This window comes from Thalia democratica, unplaced genomic scaffold (genome assembly GCF_965202585.1).
Source record: "Thalia democratica unplaced genomic scaffold, ktThaDemo2.hap1.1 HAP1_SCAFFOLD_183, whole genome shotgun sequence".
Taxonomy (NCBI): Eukaryota; Metazoa; Chordata; class Thaliacea; order Salpida; family Salpidae; genus Thalia; species Thalia democratica.
Genome location: NW_028139314.1, coordinates 70,595 through 91,956, shown reverse-complemented (window position 1 = coordinate 91,956; position 21,362 = coordinate 70,595). Strand labels below are relative to the sequence as shown.

The window sequence follows — 21,362 nt, the reverse complement described above, 5'->3', positions numbered from 1 at the left end:
ATCATCATGAAAAATTATTTTTTTATTCAACTTTGTTGGAAACTAAACATTTTTCATTATAATTTTTACAGTTGTACACATAACTGTGTAGTACTTATTTCACTTAAAATCTGTGGTAGAGTTTTAGTTATGAAATTCTTTAGCTGTTTTGTTTGTAAAACTGACACATATTTTTTAGAAATATAAAAATTTTTGATCAAAATCTTTCAAATGGACGAGGCAGGACCTTCAAATGCAATTATCAAAACCGGTAAGATTTTTAACTGTAAATTAACCAAATTTTTAAAACTGGTAAGATTTTAATTGTAAATTATTCAAGTTCTAAAAGCTGGTAAGATTTTTAACTGTAAATTAATCAAATTGTTTAAATTGGTATGATTTTTAACTGTAAAATAACCAAAATTAAAAACAAGTATTTAAAAAAAGAAAGTGAAATCATTTAATGCACTTAAATGCAGTTGTTAAAAATGTTAAGATTTTTAAATGTAGAATTAATCATAATTTAAACAAGTACTTTTGAAATATGAAAGCAAAAACATCTAAATTTTAAATTTGAAGAAGTAATTTTAGTAAAGCTGCTGTCTTGAAAAGGATTATTTGCTTTATATTAAATCTTAAAGCTATTTTAATCTAAAAGAATTTAAATTGAATTACTGGTTTTGAAACACAAACTTAATATTTGAAAAAAGTTGAGTTAAAAAATATGTATATTATTTAAGTATGTTTTACTTTATAAACAAACAAAGACCATATTAAAAAAAACAAAAATAAATTTAAGTTTGTTGAAGTGAATATATTTACCAAAAAAAAACACATAATTATAAAATTAAGATTGTAATCTTATAATATTATTTGAATAGTCTCAAATGTTATATAAATATTACCAAAGTACCTGTTAAACCTTTTAGCAAACAAATCATTATAAATTGAGTATACTAATGTAAATAAAACAAATTATATTAATAATACAAAAAATCAAATAAATTTGATTGGTTTACTATAGTTTCTACACTTTGAATGTGTCATCAGAAAAATAAAAAACTTAACAGCAAAATTTTCGAAAGAATAACAAAAGTACACATTATGACGTGTCAAAGAAATTTAGATAGTTTTATGCAGCTAATCTTATAAACAACTTCTATGAGTTAAGTTGTAACTAATTCATTATAAAACTAAAATTCTATAAAATTTCTCACAAGAAAAGTAGTCACACACAGAAGAATCTTAATTATTTTTAAACCATTCAACTTGAACACAACTTTTAAAACTTGGATAAATAAAACTTAAATAAAAATAAGTTTACTGACTATTAAAACGTAATATTTTAAGCGTACAGCTTTTAAACTATACTTAGCTTAAAACACATTTAATTAATATAAATAGAATACCAATTAATTGTTTAAAAGAATTTTATAACTATTAAACCTTATTGCTCTCAACTGAAACATTTTTCTCTCGATTGCAAGCTGAACACTTTTAAATCAACACACCACTTTCAATCACACATTCCATTTCTTCATATCAAGTCCCTTGTGACATCACAAACCACACAGCTGTTTGTGACGTCATAATAAAGTATAAAAGCAGCAAGCTCGATATAGACTGGCTGGTGCTTTAAAGTTTGTCTTTCAGTTTTTATCAGCCTGAGACAAACTTGGCTAAACCACTAATTTTGATTGTAAGAGGTAAAAAGAAAGTTTATTTTATTTTAATGATTTTTTCTGAAGTATGTGCTTGAAATAAACATTTTATAAGCTGTTTGTTTATCATAAATAATTATTTAATTTAGAAGCATTTATTTCAGCTTGCCTTTTTGTTTGTATTGTAAAGCTGTTTACCAAAGTAAAAGAAATATTAGAATATATTTTACTACTTTTCTTAATTAATATTTATTTACAATACAAAAACGTAAGCTTAATAGTTATTGAGATTTACTATCATTATGCTAAGGTTGTAAACTTGAAGTTTCGAATAATTTAGAACCATTAACAAGGTACTCAAGTTTAGTCAATAATAAATCATTAAATTAATATATTGTTTTCTAATGTAGAAAATATTTAAACTTTATTTCACAAACTTTGCAGAAACTAAAGAAGAAGGTTTAGTGAAGCAAGAACCAAGTGATGATCTTGTAATAAAAGAAGAAGTGAAAACAGAACTGCCAGGGTATTTCCCTCAAGTGAAGAAAGAAGAAGCTGACCAACCAGGTCCTGTTGAAGAAGATTTAAGTGAGGACAGTGATACGTCTTCAGAAGAAGAAGAGGAGGACCCGACTGTAATCAGGAGGGAACCCAGATACACCATATACAACACCCAGGCGCTCAGGAGCAGAAGAAGAATTAAAGTGAGGGCAAGTCAGTTTGAAAAATTTCATATTTTGTCATTCTGTTTAAGATTTAATTATTTTCTCTCGTTTTTGAGGGAAGGAGTGTAACCATAGATTAAATCATGTTATATTTTTAGTTTAATTTACAACATTTTGTTGAAATTTTAAACTGAAACTTTAATAACTTTGTTTTTTTTTGCTAGTTAAGTAAAGGGCGTTTAGGAGGTCAGCCAACACTTGGAAGGCGTGGTCTATATTCAAAATATATATTATTGATTTATGAATTATTCTTGTAAGAGTTTATTTTACAAACTAAGTTTCAGTCAAATACCTCGTCAGTGCAAAAATAAATCTAAAAAGATGTGACAGTCATGGAAAATAGCATTTAAACATTTATCTTTTTAGATTTATTTAAGCACTGACGAGGTCTTTGACCAAAACTTAGTTTGTAAAATAAAGTCTTAAACGTATAAATTAATTATTTCTTCTCCAGTAGTTACGATCTCTCTATTTGTTTTCTTAAAACCAAAACATATAGTATTAATAATTTATATAAACTTTGTTTTTTGTACTTTTTTAATGTAAGCTTGTAAGTAGGTTTTAGTTTAAAATTTAATAATTGTATGCATCATCTTTGTTGATTTTTAATTTTGAAATACAAAATTTTAAACATATGTTGTAATTATTGATAACTAGCTCATAAAGTAGTTCGAAGTAAGACAAAAAGTACGAGAGCGTTTTGCCACATTCTGTATTCCATTTAAATAGCACTAACAGTTTATCTTCGAGTACTTTTGCATTGTTTTTTTTAATTGTTATTAACTTTTTCCGTAACAATTAGTCGTTGAGTTTGCAAGAGAATTAAAGTTTTCTCATCAATTTAAATGGAAGGCAATTAAGAAAATTATATTTTTAAAGTTTAAAATAAAACAAGTATTTAGATATTGATTATTTAGTTTATAAATAAATATAAGATGAAGCGTTGGATCATTTTAATCTCCATTTTTTTTCCACAGTAGTTTTTAAACGTTTTGAATTAAAATTTATCAGAAATTCTCTTTTTAGAAACGAAACTTTCCCATATTCTCACCAATAGTTTTTCAGAATTTTAATATAAAAATTAAAATCACAGAAACCAAATTTCCCCCTTACCTGAAACTGAAGCCGGGTCAGACGGTCGACCTGAACTCTGACCACAGGATGCCGCTGTACAAGCACCACAGCTGCAAGACGAAAAAGACCATATTTCCCCCCTCCGAGGCCCAACTCAGGGAAGAAATGCTGAGAAAGGCGGGAACAAGTGGGGAATTCCCTACTGTGAGCAAGAAAGGAGGGACATCTGTGATGACCAGGGGAAAATTGAGGATGCTCAACACTAACAAGAACGCTCAGGTAAACGAAGTTGTGTCTTTTCTTGAGAAGCACAAGTGTAATTTAAATTTTTTACATTAACAATAATAAAAGTTTTTATTTTAAGTAAAATAGTTGCTGGTCTAGAATTTTTCATTATTTAAAAAAAACTAACACTTATTTAAAAAAACGCATACCAAAATTTGCAGTTTTTTAAATTAACTTTCAGTAAAAATATGACAAAAAGTACTAATTTATTACAAATTTTGTTATCTATTGTGCTATATAAAATAAGTTTATCATTAAGAAATTCAAATATAGAAAGTAAAACTTAAGCTAACATAATTAATTTTAAATTTGTTTTCAAACACAAATTTCTTAATGGACAGAAATCACCTGTAGAAAGGAGCTCAAAGAGAATATCCAAAAACTCGAAATCAGATCAGAATGTACCTGGTTGCAGTTACACTAAACATACTGTTACTAAAAAGGTACTTATTGTTTGAATAAAATAAATATTTAACTTGTAAAGCTCATACCTTTTTTGTTGATTGTTAGAGGAAAAAAAAAAAGCTTTAATGTTTTCGAATCAGTTTAAAACAGAGATTAAGGGCATTGGGGGGGGTCCGACACTTTTTTTGGAATGACAACGAAAAAATGAAGGGGGAGATAGATTTTTAGTGAAGTGGTCTTTTTTTGCCTTTTTAGTTTGCGCCTTCCATTAGGAACCTATTGAGGTCACTGATTTTGACTGCTCATATCTCAAAAAGTACTTTGAATTTTTTCAAGCGGTTAAAAATGTCTGATAGCTCAGATAAAACTCTATAAAATAAGATCAACTTGTAAAAATCAAGGTGGACCTTCCATATGACCTAAATAAACTAAAATATGTTTTCAACCTGTGATTTTAATTTCAAAAAGATTTCAAAAACATATACAAGAAATTGATTGATTTATACTGACTTATACTATTATAACTAATTATTATTGACTTCCAAAAATTGACTTGTTATACCAATTTAAGCAATTGAATATAAATATAGATTTTCTTTTCTTAAGTTGACGATTTTCAGACGTCTAAGCTAGTAAGTAGTTAGTGCCTAACATTTAAAACCTTTTAAATGCGCTTAGTAGGCGTAATCATCATATGAAACTTTTATATAAAATCACTTACTACGAAAAGTAATTGTTTTTGAAAATGGATAGTACAATTGTAAACTTATTACAACTGATTACCGTTTGAACTACTTTAAGATTTGTTTATGGTGGAACCCCTAGCTTTAAACTTGTCAAACAGTAGATGTTATTTATCGTCGTGCCGTCAGAGGACATGAGCAGTTTCAATATCAGTTAACTTTATATAAATTATTGAGTATGAACACGACATGATTATAGTTTGCAAATATAGAGAATATCCAAAAACTCGAAATCAGATCAGAATGTGCCTGGTTGCAGTTACACAAAACAGACTGTTACTAAAAAGGTACTTATTGTTTGAATAAAATAAATATTTAACTCGTAAAGCTCATACCTTTTTTGTTGATAGTTAGAAGAAAAAAAAAGCTTTAATGTTTTCGAATCAGTTTAATACAGAGATTAAGGGCATTGGGGGGGTCCGACATTTTTTTTGGAATGATAATGAAAAAATGAAGGGGGAGATAGATTTCTAGTGAAATGGTATTTTTTCGCCTTTTTAGTTTGCGCCTTCCATTAGGAACCTATTGAGGTCACCGATTTCGACTGCTCATATCTCAAAAAATACTTTGAATTTTTCGAATCAGTTTGATACAGAGACAAATAAACTAAAATATGTTTTGTAACCTGTGTTTTTAATTACAAAGAGATTTGAAAGACATATACATGAAATTGATTGATTATGACTTTTTTACTGACTTCAAATACTACCAATTTATACCAGTTTAAGTAATTAAATGTAAATATAGCTTTACCTTTTCTTAAGTTAATGACCACTGATTTTCAGACGTCTAAGCTGGTAAGTAGTTAGTGGCTAACATTTAAAACCTTTTAAATGCGCTTAGTAGGCGTAATCATCATATGAAACTTTTATATAAAATCACTTACTACGAAAAGTAATTGTTGTTGGAAATGGATAGTACTCAAGTAGTAAACTTATTCCAACTGATTAACGTTTAAGACTAACTACTCTGAGATTTGTTTATGGTGGAACCCCTAGCTTTAAAGTTATCAAACGGGAGATGTTTTTAATGATCGTGCCGTCAGAGGACATGAACATTTTCATGATCAATGAACTTTATATAAATTATTTAATATGAACATGATATAATAATAGTTAAGATTTTAAAAGAAGTTGAGATTTTGTAAGTGCGCTAATGAAGTATCACCATAGTCGTTATGAATAACAATTAAGAATGTCTCGAATGTTGAACTGTTAAAGTAAAAATATAAAATGACAATACGAGATTGAAGCTGTCATAAGAACTATAATAGTTTACTATAAACTATAAGCTTTCATGTAAGATTGCCGGCCGGTAATTAGCATTGTGACATGTGTGGCGTCAGCTAGTGGTGAAAATGTGTAACAGCTGTTTATTGTTTGAGTTGTGAGAAGTTCTTTGTTGTAACTTCTGTTGTGACTCTTTACGTTTAGCTGTTAAATTATTAAAAATTGTGACAATCTTAGTTGATTCAGCTGTTAAAATTTGATAAGTTTGAAGTTTGGATTGTTTTATTAGGGAACATTAAAAGGTCATTAATTTAAGAGTTTCCGCGGTCTTATTTATTTATTTATTTGAGTATGTTTAACTCATAATTCTATAAGTCTAAATATACTTATTAGTTTTAATTAAAGAAATTAACTTAATAAACTTATTGAGATGACTTGGATATTAATACCAAATACTAACGTAGACGTCTAATTTGATTTGACTCATCAGTAATTATGCTGGCGACATACTAAGTTCAAAATAACCGTTCAGCTTTTAATTAAGATAGTAATAAAAATAAAAAATATAAAGAACTCTGTAGGATGAGATCAACTTGTAAAAATCAAGGTGGATCCCCCTATGCCCTTAACTTTTTATGTAAAGAAACACACCAGAGACAAAAAAAAAACACAAAAGTTGAGATTTTAAAAACCGAGTCCAATTTAAGTAACGACATCTGCTAAAATAGTTATAGTTATTTTATTTCAATACAAAGTTACTAGTTGACAGTTTAGAATTATATTTCTAAAGTGTTAAACTATGTACAGTAATTGGCTAAGAAAGTATTTAAATAATAATAGGCTATAATTTGTAAACAACATATTTTTAGTGGTTGCACCGAAACCAAAAAACTATAACTAGAATCATTTATTGTACATATTTTAAAACTTGAGTGTAACTAAATTTAAATTAAATATTAACAAATTTTAAACTTGTAGAATTGTTTTATAAGTATGCATACATTTTTTACACTTTTAGTTTTGTTTATGTAGCCAAACGAATTTATGACATTAATATTAATAAATTCATCAAATAAAACTTCAAACAGCTTGTATGAAACGTTTGTAAATCACCAAAGAAATTGCCAAACTGAATTTGGAAATTTAGGTATCGCTCGTTTAGAACAACTTGCTTTACACATTTAAAACATTAAAACACATTTAAACCGGTAGGGTTGTTAAACTGGCATATTCACAAAAATATTTCAGTTCAAATTTTAGCTACAAAAAGTTTATTTAAAACGTTTATGCAACCAAACGATTGTGTGCAAACACTTAAATATTTATTCACTCCTTTCTCAATTATTACGTCACAAAGTTTGTTGTGTGTAGCTGGTTTTACACTTATGCCAAACAGTGTGTGTTTGTTGTAACAATTTCAACTAGTTTGAAAGTATATTAGGTTTTTATATGTTTGTATAAGTTTAAAAATTGTTGTATCGTTCAATTAGTGATTTTACTATTTTTTATCGTTATAATATATTAAAGTGAAGTTTTGTTTTGTGTTAATCAGAAGTATTTGTTAAAACAAATCTGTTTGTTTTGTCGCAATGTGTATTTTTCTAAAATTGTAAAAATTATAACATTGCTATACCATTCTTTAAATTAAGTCACTTTAGTTTATCTTAAAAGATCTATATCAAATTTCAATAAATAGTCGAATATAAAACAGTCGAACAGAAAGTGATAATATTTAGCAAAAGAATTGATATTTGTTTTGTGTCAATGATAAAAAACCAGTTAGTTTCTGAATTGAAAAAAAATAACATATTTCCTGAAGTTTTTATTTATATCAAAAGTATTTGCAGTCTTCTCTTTAACATGCAATTTAAATGAGACATTTATATTTGAAGCTTAAATATTTCGAGTATTTAACTGGAAATAAAGTGGTTTTCACTGAATTTCCATTGTACCTTAGTTGAACAATGGAGTTTATTTTTGCTGGTAAAATCAATTTCCAGGTATTAAACACATTGTTTTAGTTAGTTTTCTATAAGTAATAAAACATTTAAATAATTAATGAGATGTTTCAAACTTTCCAAAATGAAAAGGAAATGTCCGAAAACTGATATATTCAGAACTTTTGATATTAATTTAACATAAAATGTATTAAAAATATCAGTTTCGTAAACAAGCAAATTTTTATTTTATAACTTCAACTTATGAATAAATAATGGTTTTTTGTAGCTTCTGCTCGGCCGACAATCGTTTCTCTGTCGGTTGTTACGTCACAATACCGCAAAAAAGTTGAAATTGACGTCAGCTGCGAGAAATCAAATGTTAATTATTAAAAAAAAATCATTTTTATTTAGTTTCTAATGTTTGAAAGTTTGATATTGCACATTATTATGTAAAACTTTTTGATAAGATATTCCGAACTGATGAATAAATAAACAACGAGTTATGGAAAAATTTTTTTTTTAAGTTATTTTCTTTTATTTGTATTTGATTATTTTTTACACCAAAAAAGTAAAAAAAGGTTTATATGTTTAACATTACCTTATATGCTTTTTGAAATTCGTTGTATTGTAATGGATCTTCGCATGGAAATTTACCAATAAAAATTTTACCACAAGCTGTAAAAATAAAAACCGACAAACAACAAGATCGGTTTCGATGAAAAGCAGTTATGTAAATTTTGTTCATTTAAACATTAAATCATTATTTATGAACAGTCATATGAATTTGTGACTCGACAAAATCATACAAAATCACTTGATGTTCATGTCGAATCTCCGAACTGAAAAAATTCAGTGCAAAATCAGTGAAGCGTGAAACACGTGACTTTGAAATTTACACCGCACAAGCTTCTCCGTACAGAGCTGCTGCCACACAAATGTTGCTCCTTTCTGCAAATTTCTAGCCACTGAAGCGACTTGTGTGCGCTTCGCAGTGGAGCTGTTTCGCTGTTTCTGTTTTCCAGCTTTTATATTGAGTGCTGCGTTGTATGATTAGTTTTTTCACAATTTGTTTCGGCAGCTTTGTTTTGCGTTGAAAGTAGTTTAAGTTTATTTTGATTTGTTTTCGAGTGAGCAGCTTTATTTTTGATCAGACTAGTATTTTTGTTAAGTTGTTTGTTATTGATTGTTGCTAAAAATTTGATCGCTTTGTTTACTCTAAATGTTTGATGTTTTCTAAACAAGATTGATACAGTTATTTGAAGGAAAAACTTTAACAAGTTAAAACACATTATAATTTCAAACATTATTAGCTTTTATTTAAATGCACAACAAGTATAAAACAATCTCCCAAGTTTTTCTGTGATAGTTTAATACGTATTTCGCTACTTTTCATCAGAACCTAAAAGAATATAAAATTATGAATAGGTTTTTACTAAAAACACAAAAAATTAAGACTGACAAAGTAATTAGCACAATAATTAGAATTTAAAAAGCTAGTATTAAGATGTATAAGCACTTTAATTCTTGTAATTGTAAAGTGTTTAAAAAAAAGCTCGACAAAGTTTATATTACCTTGAAGTTAAATTCATATCTTTGCATTTTAGGCAGGTTTTGTAAATGTATATGAAAAATAGCCAAAGTGTTTTATTAATTCCAAATACCTTGTCTAGTGTGCACAACGCGCGTAAAATGAAAATATTTTCTTGTGCACAGAAACTTGTTTTATTGACCAACAATAAGTTTTAAATTACGTTTTTATGAATTTTCACATTTATTAAACTCTACTGTTTTGTAATTTCTTAATATGCATCACTATATTTCATACTAATACAGTCATTTTACAAGTACATAATAATTGTAAGTTTAAAAGAAATATTTTGCTGCTCTAATTGATCTTCTTTGTGCACAAAAGTGTGCCACGTTACTACATACAGAAACTTTTTAAACAAAAATTATTTTTATCATCTGATGTTTGTTAAAAAAAAATTACAATGCTTTAGATCTCTATTTTAAAACTAAATTTCAACCACAAAAGTGCTAATTAGTTTAGTTTAATAGTTAAGATGCACACTTTTTTTAATCATATACATTTTTTAAAGTAAAATAACGTTAAGTCATTGGATTGTATCTATAGTTTTTTATATAAAAGATAGCAACTTTTAAATACAGCTGTTTCAACGCTGAAAGGCGTCTTTCCAAAGCAAATAAAGTATTTCAAAGCAAATAGTTGCTTTTTATTGTATATTAAAAGTTTGTACCTGCAGTTTGCATAGAAAACGGTAACAACTGTCAATTAAAAAAATGATTTCTTATATATATATGTATGTTAATAAGTTGATTAACTTTAGAAATTAGGTTTTTCAACACAGAGCCCACCTTAAAGGCTTTTTTAATAAAAACGTTTTTTACAAGACGTAAAAAACTTACATATAAACATATTAGGATTACGTTTAAATGTTCACCTAGTTTTCTATATATATATAATTGTTTTAGTAAAAAACGTAATACTGTATTAATATATGTATATTTATCTATATAATAAACAACATTTTTTTACTTTTGTTATATGTGAGATAGAAACAGTCATCAGAAACGCTTAAGTTTATCAGAAATGTTTAGCAGAAGTTTAGAATTTACACATTTTATAAATACTGTGACGTATAATGATGTTGAAGAATTTTGTACAGTAAGTTAAGTTTAAAAAATACGCTGCTTTTTGTTTTGTTATTAATTAAAATTTTTTACTGACCGAATCTTAATAAACTATAAATGTATATATATATACATATATATATGGTATTGTAATATAAAGAGCAAGTCGAATAGCGCGATTATCTTTTATGCGATTTATCTCGCTTGATTTTCCTTGCTTGCTTTCAAAAGATTTTCCTTGCCGAGATGATTTTCCCTGTACATTTTCACATATCGATTTGTCGCCAACAAAAAGAGTTTCATCCGTATACAGTTTCCCATCTTTTCTCTAAACTTGCGTTTTTTGTTGCAATATTAAGTTTGCTGTAAACATACTCTACATTATGCACCAAATTTTCAAATATGCTCTAAATATGTCCGTTTAAATTTTATATTTTGCTGTCTTGATTCAGCGTTGCCGTAAAACCTTGAGTACCGGAAAAGCGTGGGGTTTGACAATTTAGACTAGAAAACCTGGAGTTTGAGAAATTTTGAAAAAAATCTGGAATTTTAAACTATTTTTAAATGTGGAGCAATGAAATTTCGATTTGAAACAAAAAATCTGTCATAAAGGTTATCTTTATTTGTTATTACTAGTTTTTTTATTGAATAAATTAAAAATAGCTTTACAATATCTTTAAGTGTTATTAGATCAATAAAGCAGTTTTTTATCTTAAACTTAATTTTATAGTAAAAAAGACCCAAATGTTCGTACTATGAAAACCTGAAAGAAATTTCTGAAAAACCTTTGGCAACCTCTCAGTAATATTGTTCTATATTTGTTTATCTTTAATACCTCAAGTTTCAAAGTTTATACCAAAAGCAATATACCCTAAAGAATCGTGCGTTATTAATAAATAAAAGTTTTAGTTGCCAACTGCTGCTCAAATAAACAAGAAGCCATTCATCTCTTTAAGTGTGAAAATAAAAATTGTTATAAGTTATAACTCTCATTAAACATGGCACTAACAAAACTTTTCAAACGCTATTAAAATCTTTAAATTAGAAAGTGAGCTACTTTAATTTGAGAAATTTAATCGGAGGATAAAACTAAAATTATGTTTGGCAATCTTATAACTTCGAAAAGTCTTTTTTAATATAAGCAGTAGTTTGAAAATCTGTGAAAAGTCGAAAATATTTACTTATTTTTCATTTTGTAATCATGTACTCTTGAGAAAAGTTTCTAATTTTATTTATTTTAAAATACTATAATGTGTGCAGAAATATTGGTAAAATTGCATGTAAAAAAAAAAAACGACAGAGTGTGTATTAATTTGAAAACATTTAGGACAAAATTTTACACAGAAAAACATTTTCTTAAATACTACATTGATTACGGATTCTGTGGTTTTCGCTAATTTTTTATTTGTACCAACAACAAATTTTGATCACATCACCTGTATTGTAAGACCGTAACTTATTATTCTTATTGAAACTCATCAAGTCTCAATTCTAACTCATCTCAATTGTAAAACTCTTTGTCGATTTACAAACGTTTATAATTTCAACCGTGATGTTATTTATTTTAATATAATTAGGTTCTTTAATTGCTGTTAAACGTAAAATACACCATCGAAACAACTCATTCACTTGTAGGGGGACATCAATTCCCGCCTGTGCACCTTTTTATCTTTATTTTTATTTTATCGTATTTTTTTTTACAACCACTGTGACCCCTTACTCTTGGACGGTGAGCGGTTTTCTGATTTGATCTTTGTGGGAATTGCGATCTGATCTGAGGGGCTCCCACTTATAGGTGATAAGATCATTGTTTATTATATTCCATAAAAAATGCTTAAAAAGTAAATGCTTTTTTATGGTGCACAACTCAGGAAACAGGTTGAAACTTTTCAGTCAGTTTTATCCGAAGTCTACGAACATCACTTCAAATTTATTGTCCGAATTGTATGATCAAAATTTTTGTTGGTTTTCAGTTGTTCTCCTGAAAATCAAAGCTTCTGGTTTGAAGGCCTTTTGCTTGAATCATCAACTGATTATAAAGTTTTAACGAAATAAAATGAAAAACAATAATAAAAAAGAAATTCAGATGTTGAAACAATTTATTTTCAATATTCTTTCAGCTTAATAAACAAGCAGTAGTCATTTAGTCAGGCAGTTGCTTTTCAGCGATATGGTTTTGAATGTTAAAAGTTCAATTGTAACAGCAAAAAAGTCTAATTTTGAATGTTTTTTCGGAAGTTAAATATTGTTTTTGTTTTAAATTTTCAACAACACTGAATAAAGTTTAAAAAACTTCAACAGTTTTGTCACTTAACTTGTATTAAGGTGAATTTTTGATATCTTTCACGGAAAGCAGTCTCTTTTTGTGTTTTTTCTTCAAAACTTTCTCACCTTTCTCACAACAGAAAGTATCTCATCGATTTTTGCGCTTCTTCGTCTGATTTTATTGTGTAGCGATTTGCCTATAACGCTAAAATCGGTACTAAAGTAGTAACAGTTTACTAAAAATTTGTTAAAACTTTATATGTTTTATAGTATGTGTTTATTTTTCCTTTAGTGTATATTGTTTTTGTTCTTCGTCTAATTTTATTGTGTAGCGATTTGCTTGAAACCTTAAAATCGGTACTAAGGTAGTAACAGTTTACTAAAATTTTTTTAAAACTTAGTATGTTTATAGTATGTGTTATTTTTTCTTTACTGTATATTGTTTTTGTTCTTCGTCTAATTTTATTGTGTAGCGATCTGCCTATAATGCTAAAATCGGTACTAGTTAAAATTTTATATGTTTATAGTATGTGTTTATTTTTTCTTTACTGTATATTGTTTTTGTTCTTCGTCTAATTTTATTGTGTAGCGATTTGCTTATTTTGCTAAAATCGGTACTTTAGTAGTAATAGTTTACTACAGAATAGGTAGAATTTGTCAAGTCTTAATGTTTTTCAATGGTGATTAGTTTTTTATTAAAGTATAGTTAGCTGAAGAATTATAAATTACAAGTTTATTGTATACATTGTTTGCCTATAACGCTAAAATAGGTACTTCGGTAGTAGTTTACAAATGTTTTGAAATATTATTTTTTTTTGTTAAAATAAAGTTTACTTAGGGGTTATACAGTTTACTGCATTTTGTGTATCCATAATTTGGAAATTGTTAAAAGCGGTACTCTAGTATAGTAACAGATGATGACAAGTATTTTTGAGTTACCACTTGTTAATGTCTATTTGTTAGTATAGTTTTTCGATTTACTCAAAGTTACATTCAGGGTAACTGAGGTCAGTTTATAAAAAAAATTAATTGGTTTCATATATATATGTTTCTTTTTCGTGTTTAGTTTGTGTGGAAGTTTTTAGTTTACTGCTGCTGAATTTATATTTAATTTTTTTTAATTACAGTTTTGTACTAAGTGTAAATTTTTTAGCAGTTTGATTTAAAGCCTTTAGATTTTTGTAGAGGGTTTTAATTGTATTTTAGCTGTAATAGTAGCTTTTGAATGGTTTTTTTTTAATTCACTTGTGAACCTCAGTGTGCACGGATAGTTTGTTCTGTTATAAAGAACAAATGTGTGAATATTTTTGATAATCAGTGTGCATTTCACTTTAAAGGTTATAAAAAAACTTTATCCTACAGCCACTATTAGTCCGAACACATACTCACAAAACTATTAGCTTTTGTATGTAAAGTAAATAAATGACAATTGTTCGTGCACACTTTTTAACCAATCGAGTGTGCACTTTTTTCAAATGATCAAGTTTGCACACACATTTGCAAATGACACTTACCAGCTAAATTCAAAATTGAAACTATTTTATTTCACTTTTGTTTTAAGAAAGACTGACTACAAATGTATTGATCGATATTTTTTTGTGCTTTAAATGCAATTTAGTCTTGAAAGTAGCTTTTGAATTTAATACCATTTAAAACATTTTCTAAAGATGGAACTCAATTCACATTCTAAACTAGTTCCTGAAGTTTATAAAAAACTACAGTAAGAATGTACAGTTATGTTGGTCGTAAATGTTTGGAAAGTTTGAAGTATTTTGTTCTTCAAACCAATTTTTGTACTTTCTAAAGTGTGCACATACATAGAAAATTACTTTCAGTTCAAATTCTAAATAGGTTTTAAAATCTTATTGTTAAAAACTACAGAAAAGAGCACCTACAAATATATCGATCAATGAAATTTTTGTTAGATTAAACGATTTTAGTCATTAAGAAGTTTTTATTTTACATTATAAAGTTTTTTTTGTTTAACAATCACAATTCAAGTTTTATATTCCTTGTAGTTTTGTTATATAAGTAAAACAAAACTTACAAAAAAGAGCAAGTAGAAACATTTATTGATCGGTGCATTATACGGGCGCTTCAAAATCTGAATTTTCATTTTGCTGTTGACTGGTTATGAAAATTTAATTTACTGTTTCGCTTGTTGTTACCTTGGCAAATAGTTATATTCAAAAAAAAAATCTGGTGTTGCAGGTATAAAATATCAGTTTAAGTTTCAAAAAGTTATAAAAAGAAAGAACTATTTTATTGAGAAAGTGCTACTTTTATCAGATAAATTCGGGCAGATATTTTTGAGAGATCTCGGGTGTTTGTGAGAAAAACAAAATATTCTTTCAACTTTTTTTGATGCTTTTTTATCTCGAACTTTATATATGATAAAAAAAATTAAAGGAATATTTTTATCTGGTTTTGCGGCTGTCTATGACGCATTAATAAACCGGAATATGATATAAGAGTAATATCAGAAATAATTAAAATCTAATAAATTAAAATAAATTGATAAGTTCCGTTAAACAAATTATTTTGTTAAAATGTTCATTAAGGGTACAGAATAGTTTTGATAAAGTTGTTATAATTAAGTCAAGTTTGTTAAAACTGTAAAAAAAAGGTAATATAAAGATAGTAAGCTCTGGCTGTCTAGTAACTTCAAAAAATGTTTGTTTAACTTATTTCAATGTTTTTATCGTATTTATTCTTACTTTCATACATATTTTTGATTTTCTAAAAACAAATCATACAAGACCCTTCAAGCGAAACACAATTTTCTTTACACAAAGTTCTTTTTATTACAACATTTAAAAAATGCAGATGTGCATTCTTTTGTACGACTATCTATAGTTGTTCAGTTTAAAAAAACAACTTTCAATATAAGTCTTTTATTTCAACTGAAATTGCAGACTTACTGTTTTTTATATTTCTTCTGTTAAGGTATATTTATAGTAAAAATTCTCGTTTAAATTGTTTTTTTTTTAAAAATGTTCTGATACTAAAGTATACGTCATTGGCATTGCGTTACTTACCCTTATCTTTAAAAGGGGCTTAAAAAGCTCTTAGTAAATCTTTTAGTAAAAATTATAAAATAAAAATAGGTAATAAATAACATAAACATTGTGTTGGTCATCAATGGTTTTTTCTTTAATTACAAGTTCACCATAATTTTAATGTTTATTAATTTGTGAAGACTTCTAAATAAATATTAATTTGTGTGAAGATTTCCGCCAAAATTTGTCAAATCGAGAATCCCGCCAAAAACAAGCAGCAAGTTGAGGAAATGCGCGGGAAAATGAGACTGATCCACGGAGCTAGGGGAAACCCCTCGAAAGAAACTAGCATAAACCAGAGCACAAGGTCCAGCAAACAGCAGACTGTCAAATCGCCCATTAAGGTGTGTTTTTAAAAATATTAAGTGTATTTTTTTGTTAAAAACTAATGAAGAGTTTTGTTTTAAAAAATGTGGAAGCTTGGCGATATGAGTTAATATTTGCACTAAGGCTAACTAATTTTGAAGAACTCCGGCTAGTTTTTTTGAAGCTTAGGTTAGTTTTTATGATATTGAAATAAATTTTGTTTTTAAAACTTGTATTTTAATCTCTTATACTGTAAGTCATTAAAAAAAAATATATATTCGAATTCATGCTTAATTAAAACATTTTTTTTGGTTTTTGCCTTTTACTAAAATACTCTTTCAACATTCTCATAAACTCGGGCTAGTCTGACGTAATAAAGGCTGAATGTTTTGGCACATAGACTGGCGATACTGATACATTTGTGTTGAATTAATTTTCTTTAAAAATTTTGTAAATAATCGTACATTTGTATAATTTTGCAACATCTTTATGTTAATCAGCTTCAATTAGAGTCTTAAGCAAAAAGAAAGTGTTATACTTAATAAAAGGTGACTTAGTTAAGTTAACTTGTTATATTCTAATCAAAGTTTAAATTGGGCAACATATGAATTAAGAGTAAAATACATATGCATCAGGACAAGTTATTATAAATTTGAGTTAAAAATTTGTTGATAGATTTTGATAATAAATTTACTTAGTTGTAAACATTTGTATAAAAATCTTCTTAGTTTCATGTTTCTTTAAAGTTATTAACCACTGAATGTTTTTAAGCACTAAAAACATATTATTTCGTTAAAGTTAGTATTTAAAAAAAATAAATCTCTTCTTTATTAAATGAACTTAATATTATGTAAAAATAGCAACAACTTGTAAATTTCTAGTGCTTTAAAAAAAACCTAATGTGTCAGCGTGTATAAAGTTTTAGTATTAAATTGATTATTAAAATTAAAAAAAACTAACAAAATAGTAAGTTTATTGAGCCCCTAACAGTTATATTTTTGGTTAATCGCCGTCGTTACAGTTAAAGAGTTTATTTATTTTTACAAAATTCAGCTATTTTTCAGTCCTTTTATCAGAACTGATCATAAATTGACAATAATTTTAGTCAATTTTTAAATACATAAATATAGTTAAATGTTTTGCTATATATTTTGTATTTTTAGTATAAGTTTTGGATTAAGGTAACTGGCCTAATCTTTAGAGTATAAGTTACAATGTAGTTATAAAACTTGAAAACTATTGAAACAAATTAACGTTCGAACAAAAGGAGTACTTATAACAAACCGCAAAATTTATTTTTGTAAATATTACTGACACACCAATTTGTTGAATGAAAAACTTTTAACTATTAAACTATTGTTATATGTTGCACAAGTTGTCACACCAGAAAAAATCACCGAATTAGTTTGTAACCGCGTTCTAGACAACATTTTCGTCAAATTGTTCTGTACAAGTTGTTAATAGTGGTTTCACAAATTTCTAAATTGTAAGACTGCATTTTTATGCATTATAGACTCTTTATAAGGTAAAAGTACAAGTTTTATTGTTTTAGTACAAAAAAAATCAAATTTTTTGGTTTATAAACTATTATTTTTTCAACTGTAGTTATAACTTTAACTTAAACATAGTTGACTTGGTTCTAAACCACATTGTAGACAATACTTTTGTTAAACTGTTTACTGCAAATATCTTTATACGTGTTCTTGTGAACTCTTTATAAGGTAATAGTGCAAGTATTTATTGTTAGTGTCTGAAAACATACATAATAAAAAGTTTATTTTGTATATATATTTATATTTATTTTGTAATTGTTGACTTATTCTTTGGGATTATTTAAAATAAAAAAACTAACAAACCTTCTAAACAATTAGCATTTATAGTTTAAAATATTGTGCTTATGAAATTAAAATCCATATATGGTGGAAAATGTTTTATTTATAGTATTTAAAAAGAAATAAAAAGTTAACGATCTTATGTAGATTGATCTTTGGTTTAAACTGACTTGAATTTGAAAATTTTAATAATAAGTTAATTTACTAAAACAATAACGAAGCATGTTAATTATTTATTTAATATCCTCTTTTCATGAAAATTTATTCAATGTTTTTGTAATGCTTTAAACAAAGAAATGAAAACATAATTTTTAATTAAGCTGTTTTTGTTATTTTATTATAATAATATATTTAATTAAAGTGTGAGAACAGCTTTAAATAAATAACGCTTTGAAATTATGGAAATCTTTCATATCAAAAATTAAAATATTTAAGCAATTTTTTAGAATTTGAACGTACTTAATAGTATTTATTCTCTAATAATTTATAAAAGTTATGTAAATATATGTCTTAAGTTGTTATAGTATTTTATTTTGGGATGAAAAAATTCAACAATTTTTGTCAGTTAGGTAAAAAACCTATTGCAGAACAAAATTTTAAAAACGAATATATTTATTTTTTTTGTATAAGTAGATAGTTTGTTGATTGGTAATTTTCAACAGTATTTATTCAACGGTTTAAATCAACAATATTTGTTTAAATGTTCTTTGTTTTCTAACTCTATTATGTTAATGACACTAATTATTCTTCTATAGAATCTCCCATCTTGTTACTTCGTATCGATTTTTGTATATTTACTTGCTACTATTTACTTGATACAAATATTTTTCAGTTTAACTTTTTGTGTTTATTTGAAACGTATCATAAATAAGCTTTTTTAATATTCTAAATAATTTTTAATTTTTTGTAATTTTAAACTGTTTAAGCATTTTATTTTAAGTAAGTAAAAAATCTTAGTAATCTTAATTAATGTTACACTAAAGGAAATTAAATATTTAACATATTTTTAAATATTTTATTTATATACTATTTAAGACTGTTTTACTATTTATCATTTTTAAATAAAATACTTAATAACTAAATATATAAGCTTAATTTTCAGTAATTTTGCTAATGTTAATTTTTTTTTCTAGTTTTAAAATAATTAATGATGTAGATAATTTGTACTTTTAAAACATTTTACCAGTGTATGTTTTTATTGGTTTTGAAACTAAATAGACATTAATAAAACTTAGTCAACTCTTTTATGATAAAACATTTTGTAAAACACTTGAAACAATCCATATAGCAAAATAAACAACAACAGAAACATATAATCTTATTTGTTAGGGTTTATTATTAGTTAGTGTTATTTAATAATATGAGCACAACTTAACTTAAAACTTTTATAAATATCAAAGAGTACAACGTAAACTTCTAACATTTAAAAAAGTATTTTTTATACACAATTTGTAAGTTTTTATAGTAAAAAAAAAAAAATACAGAAAAAACGCAAACTTGATCAAAGCAGTCCGACGAACAGTTGCAAAGATGACAAAAATAAAGATTTATTTGAAAGTGGAAGAGAAATTAAGAAAGCCAAAAGCAAGATAAGCGCCAGGTTGTTTGAAATTTTTATTTGTTTTATTAGCTCCCTTACCAAGATTTAAATATTTTATTGATGAAAATTGGAGTAGTTAGAGGTTGAAGTTAACAGGGTGGCCACTAAACCTAGAATCCTAAAAAACCTGGAATTTTGGACAAAAATCCTTAAACCTGGAAAAAGCTAGAATTTCAAACTATTTTTAAATGTTATGTTGTAAAATTTCGGTTTGACACAAAAATTTATTACATAAACAATAATGTTTTGTTATTATTAGTTTTTTTTATTATTTAAACTCAAATTTAAAGTAGCTTTACAGTATCTTTTTAATGTTGTTATACTATTCAACGCAGTTTTTAATTTGAACTTAGCTTTATAATAAAAATAGACTCAGAAACATGTAGTTTCAAAAACCTGGAAGAAATTTTGAAAACCTGGACATAATTTTCCGAAAACTAGTGGCCACCCTTATTTAATAATGCTTTGTTCTAATTAATTTAATTTTCAAAAAATAAAAAATAAATAAAACAAATAATTGCCTATAAATTTTCAAATGATTTCCTTAATATATCAGTAAATATATACAAGTAAGAGTGTATTTCTAAATAGCGACAATTATGAGTCATATCAAGTGAAGAGTCTCTGTCTTTTCTATGACGTGATGAAAAAAAACTTTAAGAATATAACATATTATACTTTTCAGTTTTTACCTTTTAACTTTTATGATATTTATTTCATACACTACAGAAACGAATCATCTTTAAAAAAACGCGGCAACTTGGAAAAACCATCAGTTGCCGTAGCAACCAGGTCACACCATGGCAACCAATTGGTTGATAGACCCAGTATTTTCAAAGATAAACTTCCTGGAAGCCCAATATTCTCGCTCAAGTAAAATCTTATAATTAAAATAAAAATTAATCATATAATACTTTATATAAGTAGAGTTTAATTTTTTGCTATAACTTAGCTGGTTTTCTAATTCTGTCATATTTGGAGGAAATGAGTTGTTTAATTTAAATAAAGAATCAATACTTATACAAAAATTAGTTATATTTTACAACTTAAAATAACTTACAGTCTTTATTTCTAAAACACAATTTAAAAATGATTAAGATTTTCGTTAATATCTTTAAATAAGTTATAAATTTATCTTAACAGCACTGAAGGAATACTAACAGCTCCATCATCACCTGTTCAAAATGATAATCAAAATGATTGGATTGCACAGTTAGTTTGTTTTATTTAGTGATATACCGGACCCGGATCCAGACTTTTTTTTCAAATTAGAATCCGGCCGGATCCGAACCGGATCTAAAATATAAATATACTTTATAAAAAAACTATGTCATTATATTTATGTATATCATAAAAATTGGTCCAGCACTAAAAAAAAGTAAAATTTAGAGACTTCTAGGGAAATTCATGATTTTTCAATTTTATTTAGGGAAATTTAGGGTTTTTTTTTGGAAAATTGCAAAAATCTAGGGATATGGGAACCCTGTAAAGTGAGTCTAAACTAGCCTGATTCAGAATGAGGTTTTTAAAAACTGAAAAAAAAACTTTAATCTAATAACAAGTAGAACAGCTAGCCACAAGGTTGACAATTTTAGGTAGTATTTACA

The 21,362-nt window shown here is 26.4% G+C and overlaps 1 protein-coding gene across 1 annotated transcript in view; it reads left to right on the top strand.

The window, feature by feature from the left end:
* The first annotated feature begins 210 nt into the window (after positions 1-210).
* Positions 211-21,362, top strand: part of LOC145845879 (uncharacterized) — a 32,711-nt gene continuing 11,559 nt past the window's right edge. The window contains exons 1-10 of the mRNA XM_082952894.1: positions 211-250; positions 1,554-1,575; positions 1,621-1,685; positions 2,085-2,354; positions 3,459-3,718; positions 4,066-4,167; positions 16,188-16,361; positions 19,640-19,755; positions 20,485-20,628; positions 20,899-20,967. Coding sequence (XP_082809020.1) covers positions 211-250; positions 1,554-1,575; positions 1,621-1,685; positions 2,085-2,354; positions 3,459-3,718; positions 4,066-4,167; positions 16,188-16,361; positions 19,640-19,755; positions 20,485-20,628; positions 20,899-20,967 — 1,262 coding nt within the window. The remainder of the gene's footprint in view (positions 251-1,553; positions 1,576-1,620; positions 1,686-2,084; positions 2,355-3,458; positions 3,719-4,065; positions 4,168-16,187; positions 16,362-19,639; positions 19,756-20,484; positions 20,629-20,898; positions 20,968-21,362) is intronic.